General features: G+C 41.6%; 1 protein-coding gene across 7 annotated transcripts in view; it reads right to left on the reverse strand.

Annotated features, from left to right (window-relative positions):
• Window positions 1–11,630, reverse strand: part of RBFOX1 (RNA binding fox-1 homolog 1) — a 1,842,789-nt gene extending 1,831,159 nt beyond the window's left edge. For 4 of the 7 annotated variants that reach the window (XM_087912645.1, XM_087912641.1, XM_087912643.1 and 1 more), the window contains exon 1: window positions 11,239–11,629. In XM_087912645.1, the coding sequence (XP_087768771.1) occupies window positions 11,239–11,457 (219 nt within the window). In that variant the 5' untranslated portion in view covers window positions 11,458–11,629. Of the gene's footprint in view, window positions 1–11,238 lie in introns of all 7 variants that reach the window. The other 3 variants (XM_087912642.1, XM_087912644.1, XM_087912640.1) reach the window with 1 other exon arrangement.
• Window positions 11,631–20,979: the final 9,349 nt, after the last annotated feature.

Below are 20,979 nucleotides of genomic sequence, written 5' to 3' on the forward strand. Positions count from 1 at the left end.
TCCTCTCCATATCCCCAAAGCATTCGTTTATGGATGCTTTGGGAAACGAGATGCTAAGTATTACACTTCAGCATGACTCTACGGTGTGAAGCTTGAAGTTTTCACAACGTTATTAGAGGGAAAAAATAAAGAAAAATTGCAGTCCTGCCGCCTCCCACTAAGAAGGGAAGAAGGGATATGTTTGGGGGAGGAAGAAAAGCAAAGAAAGACAATATGTGAGAGAACAGAACCTCTTCTGAATCCATCATATGTGACACTGAATTTAGAGCTCCTAAGATAGTGGTGGCTAACCTTTTTGGGCTCCTGGGTTGAAAATTAGAAGAGAGGGAAGCCTCTGCAGCCTTTGGAGGGTGAAAAATGGGCCCATTTCGTCACTTCCGGTATTTCAGGAAATATAGGAAGTGATGAAATGGGCCTGTTTTTCGCTCACATGCCACCACCCAGAAGGCAATATTGTGCCTCCCCATGCCCCCTGCACATGTGCGCACAATGCCCTCTCCCATGCTGCCCCCTTACTTGCACTGGCACATGCGCATGCTTTCCAGCTGATTTCAGGCCTTTTGCCTCTTCAGAGGCTCGAGGGAGCCTCTGCAGCCTTGGAGGCTGAAAAATGGGCCCATTTTGTCACTTCTGGTATTTCAGGAAATATAGGAAGTAATGAAATGGGCCTGTTTTTCGACCTCCAAAGGCCGCAGAGGCTTCCCTCGAGCCTCTGGGAGGCCAAAAAAGGCCTGAAAATCAGCTGGGAGGCACGAGCATGTGGAGTGAGATAAGTTTGCCTAGGGCTCGCGTGCCCACACAAATGGCTCTGCATGCCATCATGGTCCTAGGAGGATACTGAACCCCAGAAATATCAGTTGTAAAACATAACTTGGCATAAATTCATTGTATTAAGTACATTATATACAAGTAGTCCTTGACTTAAAATCACGATTGAACTCCAAATTTCCACTGCTAAGCAAGAAAGCTGTTAAGTGAGTTTTGCCTCATTTTATAACATCTTTTGCCAGCGTTGTTAAGTGAATCGTGTGGTTATTAAGTGAATCTGCCTTCCCCCATTGACTTTGCTTGTCAAAAGATGGCTGGGAAGGTTACAAGTAGTGATCACGTGATCTCCTCCCAAGGACAGTGCAGCTGTCGTAAATGTATGGCAGCTGCAAGTGCTCGTATTTTGATCATGTACCCATGGGGATGCTGCTATATCACAGGTGGTATCCAGCAGGTTCTGACCAGTTCTGGAGAACCAGTCACGGACATTTTGAGTAGTCTGGAGAACCAGCCAATCCCACCTCTGACTGGCCCTGCCCCCATCTATACTCCGCTTCCCCTTGAGTCCCAGCTGATCGGCTGGGTCTTCTTTGGTTGTCCTGCACAGGAGAACGGAGCTGGAAAGCAGGTTAGTGGGGTGGGGAGGGACTGGGATTTTGCAGTAACCTTCCCCTGCCATGCCCACCAAGCCACACCACATCCACCATGCCACACCATGCCCACCAAGCCACGCCCACAGAACCGGTAGTAAAAATTTTGAATCCCACCACTGTATTACATGTATGAAAACCAGACATAAGTCACATTTTTGATGCCACTGTAAACTTTGAATGGTCACTACATGAATGGTTGGAAGCCAAGAGCTACCTGTATAGACGTCCCACTGTGGACTCTTGTGGCTAAATTCAATACATCCTTCTTATTTTTAGTGCTGTTGGAATATTTGAATTCAAATACTTTATTGTCATTGTTCGGATATACACAGTATATACATACAATGAAATTTACATAACACCCAGAGACCAGACCCAACACACACACGCACACATGACAATCCTCAAACAGGCAAACAACCCCCCCCACCTGCCAAAATTCCCCACCCCCTAAAAACACACAAGCATCCCCACAACAGACCAGGTGATATTGTCCAACAGCTCACTGATGGTGGTCTTAAGTTCATTGCTAAGTGCAATTATAGCTCTGGGATAAAAACTGTTCAGAAAACATTTGGTCTGAGTTTTAATTGTTCTGTATCTTCCAAAAAGATTGTAAGCAGGATGGGCAGCATTTTTGTCCCCTACAGAGCTGCTCCCATACCATGCAGGAATGCTGTGTGTCAGGACACTTTCAATGGTGCTGCAGTAGTAGAACAGAAGTAAATGCTGAGATAGATTTATCTTCTTGAGCATTCTCAGGAAGTACAGCCTCTTCTTCTGTGCCTTTTTTACAAGCATGTTAGCATTCATAGTCCATGAGAGGCCTTCCGAGATATTAGTGCCCAGAAATTTAAAACTACCAACCCTCTCCACCTCCTCACCATTTATGTACAACGGTAAATGTACATCTCTCTTCCTCCTGAAGTCAATTATAAGTTATTGAGGGTTTTTTGGTGTTAAGTGTAAGATTATTTTCTTTATACCACAGTGGCAGCCCTTGTACTTCCTTTCTATAAGCGCATATAGCAATTAATTTAAAGAAGCAATTGGGGTTATAACATTGTTATATACTTAAACAGAGCTGAATGATTTTTTTGACCTGTTAGATGATTTAAGAATTGATGATTTATTGAATTCATTAAGACTAGATACAATACTAATAGAACGCGAGGTGAACAATTAGAGTCATAACAAGTAAAGTGGGCTGGAAAGTTTGAAAATATAGTTAAGTAACTGATAAGAATTTCCACACATTGTTCTTATTAATGAACCCCACCATTGTCGTATCATCCGCAAATTTAAGAATTGTGTTGGTGTTATACAGTGGGGTGCAGTCATGTTGTGTATTTAGCAAAAGTATCTACCATCCAGAAAAACTACCAACGTGCCTGGATGTTAATACCAGTAGTAACTGGTGCTCTGTCCAGGGTGCTGAACAGGATTTTGAGCTTCGCTCTTGAACAAGTGAAGTTTCCCAAGTTTTCCATTTGAAGGGCAGAAGGAGCTATGTTATATTTTCTTCTTCTTCAAGAAAGTTAAATAGCCTCTCAATTTTCTTTTAGCCCCCTTGTTTGGAAGTTTCAAGAAACGTAAAATAGGACAGCAAGAATGATTAACCGGTGGAGCAAGTTCCCAAGGGAAGTAGAGAAAACCCCATTTCTTGGTATTTTTAACACTAAAGCAAAAGAGGAGAAAATGTACTTCTTACAAACAAGCCCAGAATTGGCAGGAAATCATTTAGCCCTTCGAACAGAGTCTTTTTCAGCATAACTTTCTCAAGAATAACCGTCAAAAAGTGCACAAGAGTTGCACAACTTCTTAAACTGTAAATGAATTTCTCATGCCCCCAAAATAAATAAAGCAATTATAGAAAGTTTTTAAATTTCTTTTTAAGTTGAAGATGAGGCCCATCTCCTTCCAAGATGCATAAAGTAAAATAGACAAATCAAATCCCATTCACCGTGTTCAGAGATTAAATATAGCTTCTACTTACCCTGCAGTGGTGCGGTGGCTCAGTGGTTAAGACGCTGGGCTTGTCAGCTAGAAAGCTGGCAGCCCAGGTTCAAAATCCAAGAGCCACACAATGAGGTGAGTACCCATCCTGGCCTCAGCTTCTGCCAACCTAGCAGTTCAAAAGCATGCAAATGCAAGTAGATAAATGGATACCACTTCAGAGGAAAGGTCAAAGTACTTCATGATGTCATGCTGGTCACATGATTGTGGAAATGTTTTTGGACAGCTGACTCAAAGGCCTTGAAACAGAGATGAGCACTGCCCCCTAATGGTCAACAGTGACTAGATTTTACTCTGCAAGGACTCCTTTATCTTTTTACATTGCAGTCATAGCATGATCAATGTAAGGCCTGTAAACCCTTAAATATCAACCTTACCCATCTGATGGGCAATTCTGAAAGACCAGTGATACTCCATTGGACTCTTGATTATCCAATGCTTTCTTGTGACTTTCAGCTAAAATCTGTCTTGCCTGTAACACTGGCCATGTGACTCTAAGTTCTACCTTGATAGAACAATGAAATATTGTATTCTTTTGTGCAACAAGTCTTCAACTATTCGAAGAGATGCAAAGGAAGAATTTTAGACTTTGGATCTAATTTTTCTTTTTTTTTTTGCCTTTTAATGACCTTGTAATCCCTTGCATCAGGGTGGATTCGGGGCAACTGAATGGAGCTGACTGTTTACTGGCTGGATGCCCTTCCTGTTGCCAATGCAGAGTTTTGTTCAGCAGATATATTCTCATTGTATCCAGAGGGAGAAATATCTGCCTCTACCTAGGATTGAACTCACAGCCTCCTGATTGTGAGGTGAGAGGTCCACCTCTAGGCCATCACACCACTCTGACTTTGGATCGGATGATGCTAGGTTTTTCCTTTCTTGAGATGTTAATCCATATTGTTTTGTAATGCGTTAAGCCTGCCCTATTGCTTCAGAAGGCTATCCTGCTAACTCATCAGAGTGAAGTCCCAGCCTTGTGTTAGGAAATTGTACCCTGATGACCTGTCCAAGAAGACAATCTCACCTCCACCATCAACATCTTCACCAAATACCCAGTTCTTTCAACCTTTGCAAACCAAATTGGTTTCATTACTATGCTGAACGCAAATTACGGAAGAAAGGTTGAGTTCTATGCTACTAACAATAAGACCTGAGCCATTTTGCAGCTATAATTCAGATTAGAATATTGCATTGGAAGAAGGCTGCTGAACAATTTTAATAGTTTTAAAACGCATCCATCAGATCCTAAGAAGAACGGCTGATTCAGAAAACCTAGCAAAATAAATGTTTTTTAAAAGCATTCGTATAGGTGAGGATGTCCTTTACTAACCACGCCAAAGAAAGGTATCTTTTTTTAAAAGAAAAATCATGATAAACTATTAAACTATTTTTTCTACAGTGTAACCTTTGATTGTCTCTATTGAGAATTCGAGTCTCTAAAATTTCTGATTATGGAAAAGGTGTAAAGGATGGAGCTGAATCTAGCCAAAACTGAGTTTCGACTCTTCAGGATTCAACGCCTGACAAAAAGTAACAGATGACTGGATGGTATTTGCTTGCTCCTCCAAGAAACTGTCACTTGTCTTAGAGATAAAAGCTTGGATGTGACTCACAAATAGGTTAACCTTACTGAAGATAATTTCCTAAAGTTCTAACTTCCTTCCTAACTCCCTTCTTCATCCTTAGCATATTGCTAAGAGAAAGGGGTTATAGCTTGGAGTTATATACTGCTCCATACTATTTTACAGCTCTCTCTAAGCAGTTTACAGAGTCAGCCTATTGCCCACAATGATCTGGGTCCTCATTTTACCTACCTGGGAAGGATGGAAGGCTGAGTCAACTTTGAGCTGGTGAGAATTGAACTGCATTCTAACCACTGCACCACCACGGCTCTTATAACTTACATAACACCCAGATAGCCAGGTGGTTGACTGGGGATAATAAGTATTATGGGCCAAAGCTTCTGGAGGATACTGTCTTCTTTGCATCCTGATGACTCTCTTGGGGTTTTATCAGTGCTATCCCAAAATGAGGTGTGATGGCTCAGTGGTTAAAGATGCTGAGCTTGTCAACTGGAAAACTGACATCTCAAGTTCAATACTCATGTGCTGCCTGACGGGGTGACCTCCTCAGCCCAGCTCCTGCCAACTTAGCAGGTCGAAAGCATGCAAAGGCAAGTAGATAAATAGGTACCACTTCGGTGGGAAAGTAACAGCATTCTGTGCATCTTGGCATAGTCATGCTGGCCACATGACCATGGAAATGTCTTTGGACTATGCTGGCTCTGTTGGCCAAGAAACAGAGGTGAGCACTGCCCCCTAGAGTCAGATTCAATAAAGGGGAAACCTTTATCTTTAACTCTCAATATGAGACTAATTCAGAATCCAACAGAAACATCAGGAGCATAATGAAATCTTAAGAAAGGATTCACACCTCTGTCCACTTTTGCAGCTTCACTTTGCCAAGACAGAATCACCCACCATCCAATTGGTCTATATCTGAGGTGGTATTCAGCTGGTTCTGACCAGTTCTGCAGAACCGGTAGTGGAAATTTTGAGTAGTTCGGAGAACCTGCAAATCCCACCTCTGACTGGCTCCGCCCCCATCTATTTTCTGCCTCCCATTGAGTCCCAGCTGGTCAGCTGGGTCTTCTGGTGTTGCCCTGCACAGGAGAACGGAGCTACAAAGCAGGTCAGTGGAGTGGGGAGGGAATGGGGGATTTTGCAGTATCCTTCCCCTGCCATGCCCACCAAGCCATGCCCACCAAGCCACACCCACCATGCCATGCCCACCAAGCCGAGCCATGCCCACCAAGCCACACCCACCAAGCCACACCCACAGAATTGTTAGTAAAAAGATTTGAATCCCATCACTGGTCTGGATACATTTCCAGAGGTTGGGCTTTAGCCAGAGGAGACGCTAGTTTTTTATCTCCTTTCATCCCAACCTCCAAGGATATTCAAAAGAGGCTTCTGCATTTGCTAGAGTGAGAATCCAACTGTTTTTGCGAGCAAGCGCAGGCTGTTTGCCTTGGAGTTCCCTTGTCGTGTGCATATGATCTGGTTTTTGAAAAGAGCCTTGAAATCGAAAGAAGGAAATGAACAAAAAAAGAAAAAAAAAGGAAGATCTCTTCTCTACAGAGATCCTTCTGGGTGACACTCGATCCGATATCAGCGTGCTAGAGTCAGGATTTTATTCTTCAAGTTTTTCTATCTCATTGCTCTCCCCTGAATCAAAGTGGCTTACATTTCATCAACTGCAACCCAAGGGAAAAATATTAAAATACAGTCCCAGAAAAGCCTTCGGTTCAATCCATCTCTGAATGCAATATCCAATAGCAATGTTATTACTTTAAAAAAAAAAAAAACATCCAGCAATTTGATCTATGCCTTTCTTTATTTTTTAAGCTTTCACTTTAGCTTTCTCTCGCATGGCAATTGCAGCCTTCTTCCACCTGCGCTGGACAACATAATCCCAGTCATTAATGCGCTGAGGGTTGAAGAGGGTTGCAGCCCCACAAGCAGGAAAGGAAAGCTGTAATTGCCCTGCTGCTGTTCAAAGAACCTGGCTAAAAAAGGAAAAGGAACTTGTGTTTTGCCCCACAGCCTTTCCAATTTTTCCCACTGTGGATCTTCTATCTGAAGTCTCTGAAATGTCTCATTTTAGCCAGCAGTTTGGTATGGATGCAGAGGAAAGAGCTGTTATTACCGACAGCTGATAATGAAAAAGTAAGGCTAGGAAGACCAAGAGGGAAGACAGGGTGAATATTTTTTGCAGAAATATGACCTGACGTAATGTGCCCATCTCTTTACACTGGCCCAGTTTGTAATATGATTCATTCCGTTTCGGCTTAAGGTATTAGGTGTACCTGGACGTTAATACATTGACCAGGATTTATGGCTGAACACTGTGTGAAAATTGGCTTTATGGTGCAAAAGGCAGCTTGATTAATCATGGTTTGCTAATAAAACCAAGTTCATACAATACCCAAAATAAAAGCAAAACAAAATTGGATTACGATTTTGCATGTGTTTGTGGTTTGCGAACAGTGGTTTGTGGTTTAGTACGTTGTCCCAAAGATGCTTTCTCCGGAGGCAACTGGACTTTCTTGCTTTTTCTTTGAAGACATTTCCGGTTACCTCCTGAAAAAGCACCTTTGGGACAACCATGACCTGGATAACTGAGAATCTCTACAGACTTTTAGCTACACAATTTGGGATGTACACCCTTTGAATGGAGTGGGAGTAGGAATAGATTCCCAAAGAAAAAAACTGCAGACTACAGGAACCAGGAGCAGTAACTCAGGTGATCCTGAGGACTTTAGAATGACCCTCTAAAAGGATGCAAATGACCAGCTGTCTGCAAGGAATATAAATCTTTCCATTCCGCACTACTCTGTCAGAGCTGAAGAAGCTTCTTGGATGAGAAGTGAAATGTCTTCAGAGAAAAAAATAAGAAAGTTCAGTTGCCTCTTGAAGAAGCACCTTTGGGACAACTATGACCTGGATGACTGACAATCTCTACAGACTTTTAGTATATATGTGTGAACTTAACTCATTATGGATTATTCAATAAATAATACTTAAACAAACCTGTATATGGTGTGACTGAACCTTTTCCAACATGGTTATTTTATTGAGCAATTCCTAACTTGCTCAGCCACAGATATGTTGGATAGAGGTTGTAATAACAGCAGCTCTATTATTCCCAACAACAGCTAATTAAGTAAGAAGAGGTAAAATACTTCGAACTGACAGTGAAAATATTGAAGTGGTGGTGAACTTTTTGACTTTTTGGATCAACCATCAATAATAAAGGAATAAACAATCCAGTAATATACCACAGACTAGCCCTTTGTAGGCCAGGCATGAAGGCTTTGAAAAAAATATTCAAACATCTACAAAGAGCAGAATCAAGCAATTACTCCCTGTCACCCTATGGAAATATACATTGCACTTTGAAGAAGTAGGTTAGGATGATGGACAAAATTCTTGAGAATGTTGTGGAAACCAAGAAAACAAATGGATGGATCACTGAAAAAAAATTAACCCAGAGTTCTTACTCAAGATACAAAGGACCAGGCTCAAATTATCCTACAATGGGACTCATTATGTGAACTTGGGACAAATTATGGGAAGAGCCAACTCTCTGGAGAAAACTCTGATGCTGAGAAAGGTAGAAGGAAAGAGGTTATAGTTATAGAGCCAATGAGTGCTTATTGGTAGAAAGGAGGAGGAGGAGGAGGAGGAGGAGGAGGAGGAGGAGGAGGAGGAGGAGGAGGAGGAGGAGGAGGAGGAGGAGGAGGAGGAGGAGGAGGAGGAGGAGGAGGAGGAGGAGAAGAAGAAGAAGAAGAAGAAGAAGAAGAAGAAGAAGAAGAAGAAGAAGAAGAAGAAGAAGAAGAAGAAGAAGAAGAAGAAGAAGAAGAAGAAGAAGAAGAAACAACAACAACTCCAACAACAACTCCAACAACAACAACCCAAACTGGCTTGATAACATTAATCTGATGCAAAGTTGAACATACAATTAAAAGAAGATATGTTTGACACGGTAGCCTGCAGAGTATTTGCCTATAAAGTCATCAAAAATCGGACATGATTAAATGGTTAAAAACAACAACAACAACCTTGGTACTGTTCATTAATTGGTTCTAGGAGGTGAGATGAGTACCAAAAACAATGACTACCCCCCAAAAAAAAATTCCCATAAGGATTCATGTAATGAGTGAGTCACAAAGCAACCAATACAACGATGAATACCAGGACAAAATTTTCATGTGGAAAATGCATTGACATGAGAATTGCATTGAGTACCAAATTCGATGAATTCCAAAGCAGTTGAGTACCAAGGTACCATTGTAGGCAGCTTCACGGGAATCATCCCTTTTCCTTCCACTTTTTCCCATGCAAGGACAGGAGAAATAAGTGATAAAATTTAAAGACACACATGGGTGGGGAAGGAGCAATAAGCCTTCCATTTAGAGTTTTTCAGTGCTCTGCCCAGGAGCTGCCTGTATCCAAGGAAATTCTTGTCTTGGGACAAAATATCATTTCTACTCTCCTAATATAAAGGCTGCCCATCTAAATATGCTTAGAGCCAGAGTAGTACTGGCCAACTTTTTCCAACCAGGTAATGTCTAGATATATAGAGACAAACTCTCATGAATTATCATGAATAGGAACATGAGATCTAACATCTTCTGAGATAACGTCCACACATCCCAACAATAAACAAATTGAGGAAGAAGAGTATAATGATTGAGGTCTCAGACCAGGATCAGGAAATTTTAGATTCAAGTGATCCTTGGCTGTGCAGTTCTCTAGATGTTATCGAACTCATTCCTCAGACTGCCTCTTGCAGGCTGAGGACAAAAGTAGAAGAAACTCCACAGAAGTCACGTTGAGTTCCTCAAGGCAAGGCGAGATATAAATGTAACCCAAAAACCCAACCTCCCACTTTCTCTGGGAAAAAAGAACATGAAGCAGCCCATAGCAACCCAGAGAAACCTTCTCTAGCCATTCTATTGAAGGTTTTCTCTGGCCACACTGATTATAATACACATCCAACTGATAGGTTAAGCATCTTACTTTCAAATCGTCAACAAGGCTCCCCACAAGATTTGCCCGGTGACCATCGGTGCAGTATTCAATACATAGAGTTTATTCAGAGAGTTTTGGACTGCATGCAAAGGCTAAGTGCAAGATTGGAAGAAGGATACGGAGAGGCAGTGTTACAACTGCTGCTTGGTGTTGTACACTAAAGTGACGGTGTGTTAAATACTAATTGCATTCTGTCAAGCAGACACACTCCATAGCATTCGGAAAAATAATCCCCTGGCAAAATGAATGAAACCCAAACCTTCTCTCTGGCTTCCAAATTAACAGGTTTGCAACGCTCTCCAAAACATGCACCAGCCATTAATTCCACAACTGGCAACTCTCATTTCAGAGACACACTGATAGGGATATGGAGTGAGAAGAACAAGGTCTCCTTCCAAAGAAGACAGGATCGCAAACTTTGTATCTGCAGCTGAGTTAGCTAAAGCAGCTCTGATTCCCTGTATGGAATAATCCTTCTTGTTCACACCTAGGTAGATGGAAAACAACAGAGGCAGAAACATGAAGGGGGAAAAAAAACAACCCAGCTTCACTGAAAAAATAGGAGAAGATAAAGGGATTGTAAAATTCTGACTCATGTTCACTTTCTTTCCCAGCATGTCCTGACATGTACCTAAACCATTTCAAGAACCCAAACGTTCAGGGGCTTAGCCAATTCGGTCATAGAAATATTGATTTCCCCCAAGCCAACCACACCACAGTGGTGTTTTTTCCCTTTTTTCAAAGTCATTTTTCAAAAAAAAAAAAGTTCCCCAATGAGACATGCTGCTTTCCTTTCTTTCACGCTGCTGGAGTCAAAATGCTAGAAATGATTCAGAGGGCCTAGGCGATGAACAATTAAGATATCCCTACCCAACAAGAGATTTTTCCGCTTCATTCAAAAGGAGCCAAAGGAAAAGAATGGAGAAAACTCCTTTGTTTTGTTTTGGGGTTTGTTTGTTTTTGTTTCGTTTTTTTGCAAACAACACCTTAAGAAGTCCAAGTCACCACCTGCAAACTCTTCTAGACTAATGAGCAAAGCAGCTCCCATTTTTTGACAGCTACGGTCATTTGATCTCAAAACAGGGTCCTAAGACTTTTATCAACTTCCCCCAAACAAGTCCATTCAAAAAACAACACACAGGGGAGAAAATCCCGCCCCCGAGGCTTTTCCTCTGAGCCCCGAACTAGAAACGTCTCCTACTTACAGTTTGGCCTTCCCCATCGGTCTGAGTCCCAGATTCTTCTCTTCCCAGGTGTGACTTCTCCCGGTCCTCCTCTCCTTCCTTCCTCAGATGTCCCTCTTCGTTGCCCAGCTTCAGTCTCTTTCCCTCTGGTTGTGGATTGTCCAGTTCCTCTCTCCTCATTTTGCTGTCTTTGGGTCTTTGCTTTGCTGCATCCTCCAGGTTGCCAGAAGGAAGAGACATTTCCAAACAAACAAATGTTTGTCCACTTGGCTGTTTTTCCTTTTCTCTCCCTTCCTTCTTTCCTCTTTGGCCTGGAGAAAAGCTGCCTTATTGGGGAAAGATTTGGGGGTATCTGAAAGCAATTCCTCTTTTTCTCTCTCCCCTGGTCTGCTCCCGTCTTCTTTTTAAAAGATTTAGCTGATGTTTCAGTGCCTTTGCAAAACCTCTGCTTCTACTTCCATTTCTTTAGCTCCCTCTGCTGCTAGCTGGAGCTATTCCATCACTCGCTGTTTAGAACAAGGCTCCCATGCAAACTTTAATATCTCCCTAACAATAACCTTTTGTGTATATTGATCATGCCTCACAATTATTACTTGGACTACATCCTCAGCTCTGGCATTTATTTCTAGGCTCCTGATACATTGGGGAATGGGTTGTTTTGTAGTGTGTATTTTTTAAAATTATGGAATTAAAACCTTAAATATGATTTGGCAGTTAAGGACTATTGATTTTAGTCTCTCTAGGTGTGCCAAAACTCAGCCCTTGCCATATTTTGTTCACCCAAGACCTATGAGATTTAGCCTAGCATTCGTTGCAAAGGCATTCAGACCAGGAGGGAAAAATATTTAAGTTACCCGTTTCTGTCTCTTGTTGAATTCCTCTGAAGTCCAGGCTCTGCAATTGTACATGACACACTGAGCCACGAATGGTGGTTTACAAAACAAGTGGCTGAATTCCTACACCCGAAGCTGGCATGTTGTGAGAACCTGGCCTAAGAAAGTTTAAAAACAAAAATGAAACACCATTCAGGTGAACCTAAAGGGAAAAAAGGGAAAAAAATAAATAAATAATTTGTCCAGCAAGGAGCTGCAGAAACTAGACTAGAGTACGCCATTATAGGAGAACAGGCAGGCAGTTGCACAGCTGAAGATCATCTCAGCATATTTAAGAATGGAATGCTGAGTGGAATTCTGGGAGTTGAAGTCCACCCACCTTAAAGTTGCTGAGGTGAAGAAACCCTGACCTCAAGCATTCTGAAGCCAGGTGGAGAGGCATTGATTTCGTAGGTCAATGTCCTCCTTCTCTCTCTAAAAAGAAAAAGCATTCATTTATTTACACAGTGGAACTATCTTCACTCAACCAGCCTGGTCTCCAAGTTCATTTAAAGGCTGCTTTGGCGGGTGGGCAACCTAGACAACAGGCAATAGGGAAGTTTCCCTGAGGACTTTATTCTTTGGTGGCAGGGGATTGGTTTAGTGGGTTCTAATGGTTTCCCTGGCTTGGTCCAGAATGGTGTTTCTCAACTTTGGGAAGATGAAGCTTGGGAATTCTGGGAGTTGAAGTCCACACATCTTAAAGTCCCACAGGTTAAGAAACAGTGGTCAAGAAGGATGCTAGGAATCGGTAGCATTTCAGTTATAGAACTTTGCATTTTTCCCCAAAGAAAATTAAGACCAAGCCACTGCACCCCTGTGTCAACTACCAGAGATCTTCCCATCTGAAGTTCACCTGCAAAACATGAGAAATAGAATTGCCTCAGGTTTACTATCAAACTTTTTACCATTTCTTTTGAAAGATAGCAGATTGGTGCTTACTGAATTGAGAGATTCTTCTGCATCATTTCAAAGGGATGGGTTGGTTCTGTCCCATATGGCCCTCACAAAAACTCCATGAAATAGACACAGCTGAAAACAACCATGTTCACACAAAGGTACTTTTTTTTTTCCCCAGGAGGCAACTGGGCTTTCTGGTTTTTTTTCTTTTGAAGACATTTCATTTGTCATCCAAGAAGCTTTTTCAGCTCTGATTGAATGGTGGGGAATGGAAGGATTTATACTCCTTGTGGGTCATTTGCATCCTTTTAGAGGGTTGTTGAGGCCGCTTGGAAGTTTATCTGTGTCCTGAGTGGTGCAAACGGTTTCTGTAGCCTGCAATTTTTCCCCCTCTGGAAATCCATTCCTACTCCCACACCTTCTCAAGGGTGTTCATTCCAAATTGTATAGCTAAAAGTCCATAGAGATTCTCGGTCATCTAGGACATGGTTGTCCCCAAGATGCTTTTATTTTTTCCAGAAGGCAACTGGACTTTCTTCTTGTTTTTCTGCAAGGAATGTAAATCCTTTCATTCCCCACTACCCTATCAGAGCTGAAGAAGCTTCTTGGTTGAGAAGAGAAAAGCAATAGCCCTTATACCCTTATACCACTTCACTTTAGTTTCCAGCCCTCTCTGAGTGGCCTATCGCCCCCAACAATCTGGGTCCTCATTTTACTGACCTTGGAAAGATGGAAGGCTGACTCTCAACCTTGAGCCAGTCAGGATCGAACTGCTGAACTGCCGGCAGTCAGCAGAAGTAACCCGCAGTACTGCATTCTAACCACTGCGCCACTGCAGCCCATTTCGAGGATTACCTGTATTTTTATTTATTTATGAATCAGGTATTCGTGTAGGTGACCTGTTTTACAACTCTCCCAACTTCTGACTGCAATGGGCAGGCTCCATTACCGTCCTATGTCAAGGACTATCTGTAATAATTCTGCAGTGCTCCACCGCCTTCGAAAGCAAGCCCAGGTAAAGCAATCAGCCCAAGAAACTTTTCCTGATCAATAAAAGCCACTCTCACCTACTTATGCCTTTTGCGGAGAGCGCAGCTACCGGGATCAAATAAAATGTTGGCACTCCTCCCCATGCACCCATCAAAACTGCAGAGAGAGTTAATCAATCTAGCAGGCTGCTTTGGTGGGTTTGTCCGAAGAAAAAGCATTTCAGATCACCCACGCACATTTGCATGGATGAAAACATTTCTTTTTCGCCTTTTTCTTTTACTTCCACGAGTTTCTGCCTCTAAGCTCTCTATTGCATTGTCCTGATTACTTTTTAAAAGCCAATAAATATTTCATTAGCAGTTATTAGATTGCTTTACAGTTGACAAGTGGAGATATAAATGGGGCTGGATTAAATTCAGGTAACAGGAGCTTACAACACCTCTGTACTTGCATTAAGATATACCTGATTTAATACTCATTTCTTCCTCTCTTGGGAAACTAAGTCAGAGATTAGCAATCTTTTTAGTCCTTGTAGAGTAGTTATCAGAGGGTTAAAGTATGCATACTGGGAGGTGGAGGAGCAACCATGGCAACTTTACAAGTTGTGGAAAGCAACTGTACAACTTCTACTCCCAGAATTGCCTATCCCTGATTTATACGAGACTTGCTGTTGTACCCTCCAAAACTGAATCAGTTTTCTCCACGTTTTTCATCCCTGAAAACCCCGTCTGTCCCACAACACACACACACACACACACACACACTCAGCTCCAAAATTATTGACTCATCCAGGTCAAAAATATGATTATTTCTCCAGTTGCTTCTCCTAGGGTTAGGATGTTCCTCTCTCACAGCCCATTGCCGCTCGGAGAAATAATGACTTCCCGCTGGGAGATCCGAGATCTTCAGAAAAAGGAATAAAACAGCTTCCCTTCTCCACAGGCTGTGAGTTCCTCTCCGTTTCCATCTGGAGATGCTGCAGAGCACAGACCCAACCACTTGGGACGATGACTTGAAGCTGCGGTCATGCTCAGTGGCCACAGAAGGAGAGGAAATTAAAGATGTCCTTAGCTATGTAATTCCCTGGCATCAAATCTTGAACTCATAGAATCTCAAGCAATGAAACAGACCACAACCCTCTAGTCCCACTCTTTCAGATAAACATTTCAACCATCCATGAAAAGTGCCTGTCCTTCCTCTTCTTCGAAACTTCCAGAAATTCAACGTCTCCCAAAATTTAACCAAATTATGCTCCCTGGTAGCCTTCAGATGTTAAAGATACCCTTAAAAGCAAAATAAGGTCTCTTTTCCTTGGTGTACCAACCCAGAAATCCAAGTGCTGGTTAAATCTTGCTATGACTGCATAGCAGTTCAACCCATCTTCTCTCTCCCCTTCCGTGCTTCTGTGAATTTAGCATAATAAAAAAATGTGTTCCCAAAAGTAATGACAGCAATAACCCAGCAAGGAAGTTAGGTCAAAGAACACCACCAAGAGAAATTCAAAGTAAATTTTTAAAGCATCCTAAGACTTGAGTTGAACTAAGAACTTCTTTGCCAGAAGAAAGAACTCTGAGGAAGAAATTTCTCAGCCTAATATGAACCACCTCTGTTAGATGACCAAACTAATGACAAGAGGTAGAACCACCACCTTAGAATTAGAATTGGCAATGAAGATATTGAAGTCACCACAATATAAAAAAAAAATGTTTGGACACTGGAAAAAGAGCAGAAAAGAGCAACAATGATAACTTGGGGGCTGGAGGTTAATGCTTATGAAGAACGATTGTAGGAACTGGGTATGTGTAGTCTAGTGGAAAGAAGGATTAGGGGAGACATAATAGCAGTGTCCCAATGTTTGAGAGGCTCCTACAAAGATGAAGGGCTATTTTCCAAAGTCCCGGAAGGCAGGACAAGAAACAATGAATGGAAACTAATCAAGGAGAGAAGCAACCTACAGAGAAATTTCCTAATGGTGAAAACAATAAACCAGTGGAATGCCTTGCCTGCAGAAGTCCTGAGTGCCCCATTGCTGGGTTTTTTTAATTAAGGACTGATCAGCCACTTGTATGAAATGGTATAGGATATCCTGCTTGAGCAGGGAGGTTGGACTAGAAGATCTCAAAGGTCCCTTCCAATTCTGTTATTCTATGTTCTAAAGGGTGGAAAGCTTCTGCCTGTTAGGGTCAACCATCAATCAAAAAGCAACAAGCAGTCAAGAAATACATTGTAGACTAGAACTTAGTAGAGCAGCCATGAAGGTATTAGAAAAGATATTCAAGTGCCATGATGTCTATATAACTACAAATAACAGAATTGTGCAAATTATGGTATTCCCTATGGCACTCTATGGAAGTGAACGTTGAATGAGCAAGATAGGAAAAGCATTGACACTTTTGAACTTTGATACTGGGGGAGACTCCTTAGAAGCCCACAGACAGCCAAGAAAACAAATCAATTAATCATCAAACAAAATCAGAATAGAATAGAATAGAATAGAATAGAATAGAATAGAATAGAATAGAATAGAATAGAATAGAATAGATCAGGAAAGAACAGAATAGAACAGAACTGGAAAGAATAGAGTGGAATGGAATGGAATAGAATAAATCAGGAAAGAACAGAGCAGAACAAAAAACAAAACAAAAGAACAGAACAGAACAGAATAGAATAGTACTGGAAAGAGTGGAATGGAATAGAATGGAAAAGGAAAGAATAGAATAAAACAGAACAAAACAACAATGAAAGTCCAGAATTCTCACCCCAGGCATAGACAACCAGGTTCAACTTATCCTACTTCAGACACATTAAATGAAGACCCAGCTCCCTGGAGAAAACTTAGATACTGGGAAAGGTGGAAGGAAAGAGAAGAGGAGGACCAGGAGCAAGAAAGATGGACTCAGTTATAGTGGTGACGGGGACACTATTACAAGACTTGAAAGACCATGTTAGGAATAGCTCCTTATGAAGAAAAAAAATCTATTATGATTTTTTTTTAATCCTTTTCTATGCTAGGAGTCAAAACGTAATCAACCAAACCAGATTTTCAAGCTAACAAATTTGCAGACAAATACTTTGTGTGTCCAATCACACTTGGCCAAAAAAGTATCCTATCCTATCCTATCCTATCCTATCCTATCCTATCCAATTCCACTCCACTCCACTCCACCCCATTCTATTCTTTCCAGTTCTATTCCGTTGTTGTTTTGTTCTGTTCTATTCTTTCCTTTTCCATTCTATTCCATTCCACTCTTTCCAGTACTATTCTATTCTGTTGTATTGTTTTGTTTTGTTTTGCTTTGCTCTGCTCTGCTCTGTTCTTTCCTGATCTATTCTATTCCATTCCATTCCACTCTATTCTTTCCAGTTCTGTTCTGTTCTGTTTTGTTCTGCTCTGCTCTGTTCTATTCTGTTCTTTCCTGATCTATTCTATTCTATTCTATTCCATTCCATTCCATTCCATTCCATTCTCACGGGTTGAGATCTGTCAACAATTCCTCCCCAAAGATAGACAGCAAGTCCAACCATTTGGGGTTCAACTGTTTCTTACTCCCCTTCGTTTCCTCTTCCGTGGTCTGTTCTCCTGGCCATATGTCTGCTGCCTTTTCGTATTTTGCCATCTGCGTCGACCACTTCCAAATAAAGTACTGACTGTTCCAGCTCTTTGGTTGCATTCATCATTAGATTTCATGCTAGGAACAAACTTCAAAGCTTGTGTCAGCAACAGCTGCTGTGCATTGAAATCAACTGATCTGTATTGCAAAGGAACTTGTCTGAAGGCAAACTCTGACAGAACTACTTTGGCTTTTTTTTTTTTCCTGCTGCCGTTCTTGCAGGAAAAGTGAGAATATTTCAGCCAAAGGAGACTGGTGTCAGTTGATAAACCTTCCAGTGGATACGCAGAACAGTTAAGAACCCATCCTTGCTGTGACATTTCTTTCAATCAATCAATCAGAAGAGAGCTGGAAGGGACCTTAGACGTCTTCTAGTCCAATTCCCTGTTCAAGCAGGACATTCCAGACAAGTGGCTGTCCAGTCTCTTCTTAAAAGTGATGAAGCACTCAGAACTTCTGAAGGCAAGATTGTTTAAGACTGGTTGAGTGTCCACCCCATTCGAAGCTTCTCCTGAATTCCAGGTTGCTTCTCTCCTTGATTAGTTTCCATCTATTTTTTTTTTCTTGTCTTGCCTTCTGATGCTTTGGAAAATAAGTTGACCCGCCCTCTTCTTTAGGGTTCAGCACAGAGGTGGTATTCAGCCAATTCTGACAGGTTCTGGAGAACCGGGAACAGAAATTTTGAATAGTTCAGAGAATTGGTAAATACCACCTCTGGTTGCCTGCCCCCATCTGTTCGGTGGTGGGATTCAGCCAGTTTTCACCGGTTCAAAAGAACCGGTTAACTTTCTGAGCAGTTTGATGAACTGGTTGTTGGAAGAAATCATTAGGGAAGGGAATCGGTTGTTAAATTATTTGAATCCCACTACTGCATCTCCCTAGTCTCAGCTGATCAGAGTCCCACCTGATCAGCCGAGTCTTTTTTTAGTTGCTTGCAGAGAAGAACAGAGCTGGAAAGCAGGTTAGTGGGGTGGAGAGGGAATGGGGATTTTACAGTATCCTTCCCCCTGGAGTGGGGTGGAAATGGAGATTTTGCAGTATATCCTTCCCATGCCATGCCCACCAAGCCATGCTCACAGATCTGGTAGTAAAAAAAAAACTTAAACACCATCCGTGGTATGCTGAACCGTAAATTAACCAAATTAGTTTGTTTGGCATTTAAACTTACCTAAACCTAGTGCATCGTACAAAATGCAGCCAATAAGACCTTAGTATACAGTGCTAGGTTTGGCCAGTATTAAATTCAATTTCCTAGCTGGGTTAGTTCACAACGGAGCATATTGCGCAGATTCAGAACAGGTTTTGATTTAATAACCCACTTAAGTTTGCTGTGTGAAGGATCCACAGAGAGTTAAGAAAAGCAGGTTTCAGCTTTGATTCGGGTCTTCCAAAACTTCCTAAATTGGAGTCAGGATTTAACAATTTCCTATTCCAGCCCTAATTAGAAAGTATTCATACGAGGGAGGGAAGGCCGTACTCTAAATAATCCACTCACATATCTATATAAATGCCACCTCTGGTACTATAGAGGACACCACAGGACTTGACAAGCCTTGAGAGAGTCAATTTGTGCAGCACGCTACACCTCGGCTTTGGGATGGCTCTCTGGAGAATACGAAGATTGATAATTAGGAAGGTAAAAGTAATTTGTGGCTGGTTCCTCATAAAATAGATTCACCATGGCGAGGTCTGTCAGCATTTCATAAAGTCCACCCCGTGACCCCTTTTCTCCAACCTCAACTTCACATCTTAAAAAAAAAACCCAAAAGTTGCAGTTTTAAAAGAATGAATATTCTGGAAGTGGTATAAATGGACGCAGACACACACACAGAGAGAGAGACGCACACACTGAGGATAGGTACTGTGTAGGAATGCCTATTAGAAAAAGCTCGGGTTTATTTTATATTTTTTTAAAAAATGCTTACCTCTCAGGAAAGTTTTTAAAAATCTCTGCTGAGGAAATTTACATGAACAAAGGACACTTGGGGAAAGTTATATAAGAAAAAAATTACGTTGGGGAACTATACATTAAAGCATGTTCATAATTAGGGAGAGTTGCATGGATTTTGAATTTTATAGATCTGGAAAAAAGGATCAGCTTACACACCGGAGCAGAATAGTACCTACTAATGAAGACCATTAAGGTGGCTAAATTTATACCAAACCGTCCTTCTCCGCTAATCAATCCTACTCTAGAACAAGGAAAAATATTCCTGGGGAATGGGAGAGAGCTGACATTTCAAATATCTCCCTGTTTTTCCTCTACATCTTTGTTTTTGGACCTAAAAGCAGTGTACCGGCAATAGAATGAGCAACTTTCCTAACTCAGATGTGTATTTAAGTTCGAATACGTACTTATGAGCGGGCTGCTTGTTGCTAAAAATGGCGGACAGCATTGTCCTTTCTGGAATTGGCAAAGTGCCGACTCCAGAAAGCTCTTAGAGTCTTAGGATTAGGTGACTGTTATTGATTGTACAACTAGTTTGTGAAACTCCTCAGGGGTATGGCTATGTTCTATAATATACAAGGGTCTTCAAATGTGGCAAATTTAAGATTTGTGGACTTCAACTCCCAGAATTCCTGAGGTAACATGACTGGAGGAGGAATTCTGGGAGTTGAAGTCCACAAGTCTTAAAGTTGCCAAGTTTGAAGACCCCTGTTCTATAAGCAATATCGCACATTGTTGCCTATATTGCCTTCCACTTTAATATGGATGGCATGCACCCATGTGGAAGGCTGAAGCAAATGGCAAGATGCAATACATGTGGACATGAACAAAGCTACATTTGAGAGTGCAAGTTGGTGCTCTTTGAACTGAAAAATAGACCTGCACCTTCTATTCTATTCTATTCTATTCTATTCTATTCTGTTCTGTTCTGTTCTGTTCTGTTCTGTTCTATTCCTTTTCCTACTCCTAGCCTATTCACAAGAATCTAATGATCCACCCAAATTGGCACTATATAAGGGTCAACAGAATTCACTTGGGGGGTGGGGGGACCTAGGCCTCTGTGAGAACAAAAGGACTTCAAACTGATTGTAGGAGATGACCAGATTTGAACCTGCGGGAGGAGTCAAATGCATCATCAGTCTGGAGTACCTTCGCATCTAAAGAGATCTAAGTCCAACCCACCTTGAATTTCGTCAAGTCTTATCTACCGCCAATTTGCTTTGACCATTAGTAGTTCAGATTCTTGCAGAGAATCATTTGAACCCTCTTGCTTCCTGGTTTATTGTGCCTAACTTTGATGATGCATTTGACTCCATTCTTGAGCTTCACATGGCCATCTCCTACATCACCAAATATTATATGACCAAAGCACCTGAGGGCAGGACAAGAAGCAACATATGGACACTAATCAAGGAGAGAAGCAACCTGGAACTCAGGAGAA

The sequence above is a fragment of the Pseudonaja textilis genome, chromosome 14 (assembly GCF_049901715.1).
Source record: "Pseudonaja textilis isolate UNSWEBS1 chromosome 14, rPseTex1.2, whole genome shotgun sequence".
In the NCBI taxonomy this organism is placed as follows: Eukaryota; Metazoa; Chordata; class Lepidosauria; order Squamata; family Elapidae; genus Pseudonaja; species Pseudonaja textilis.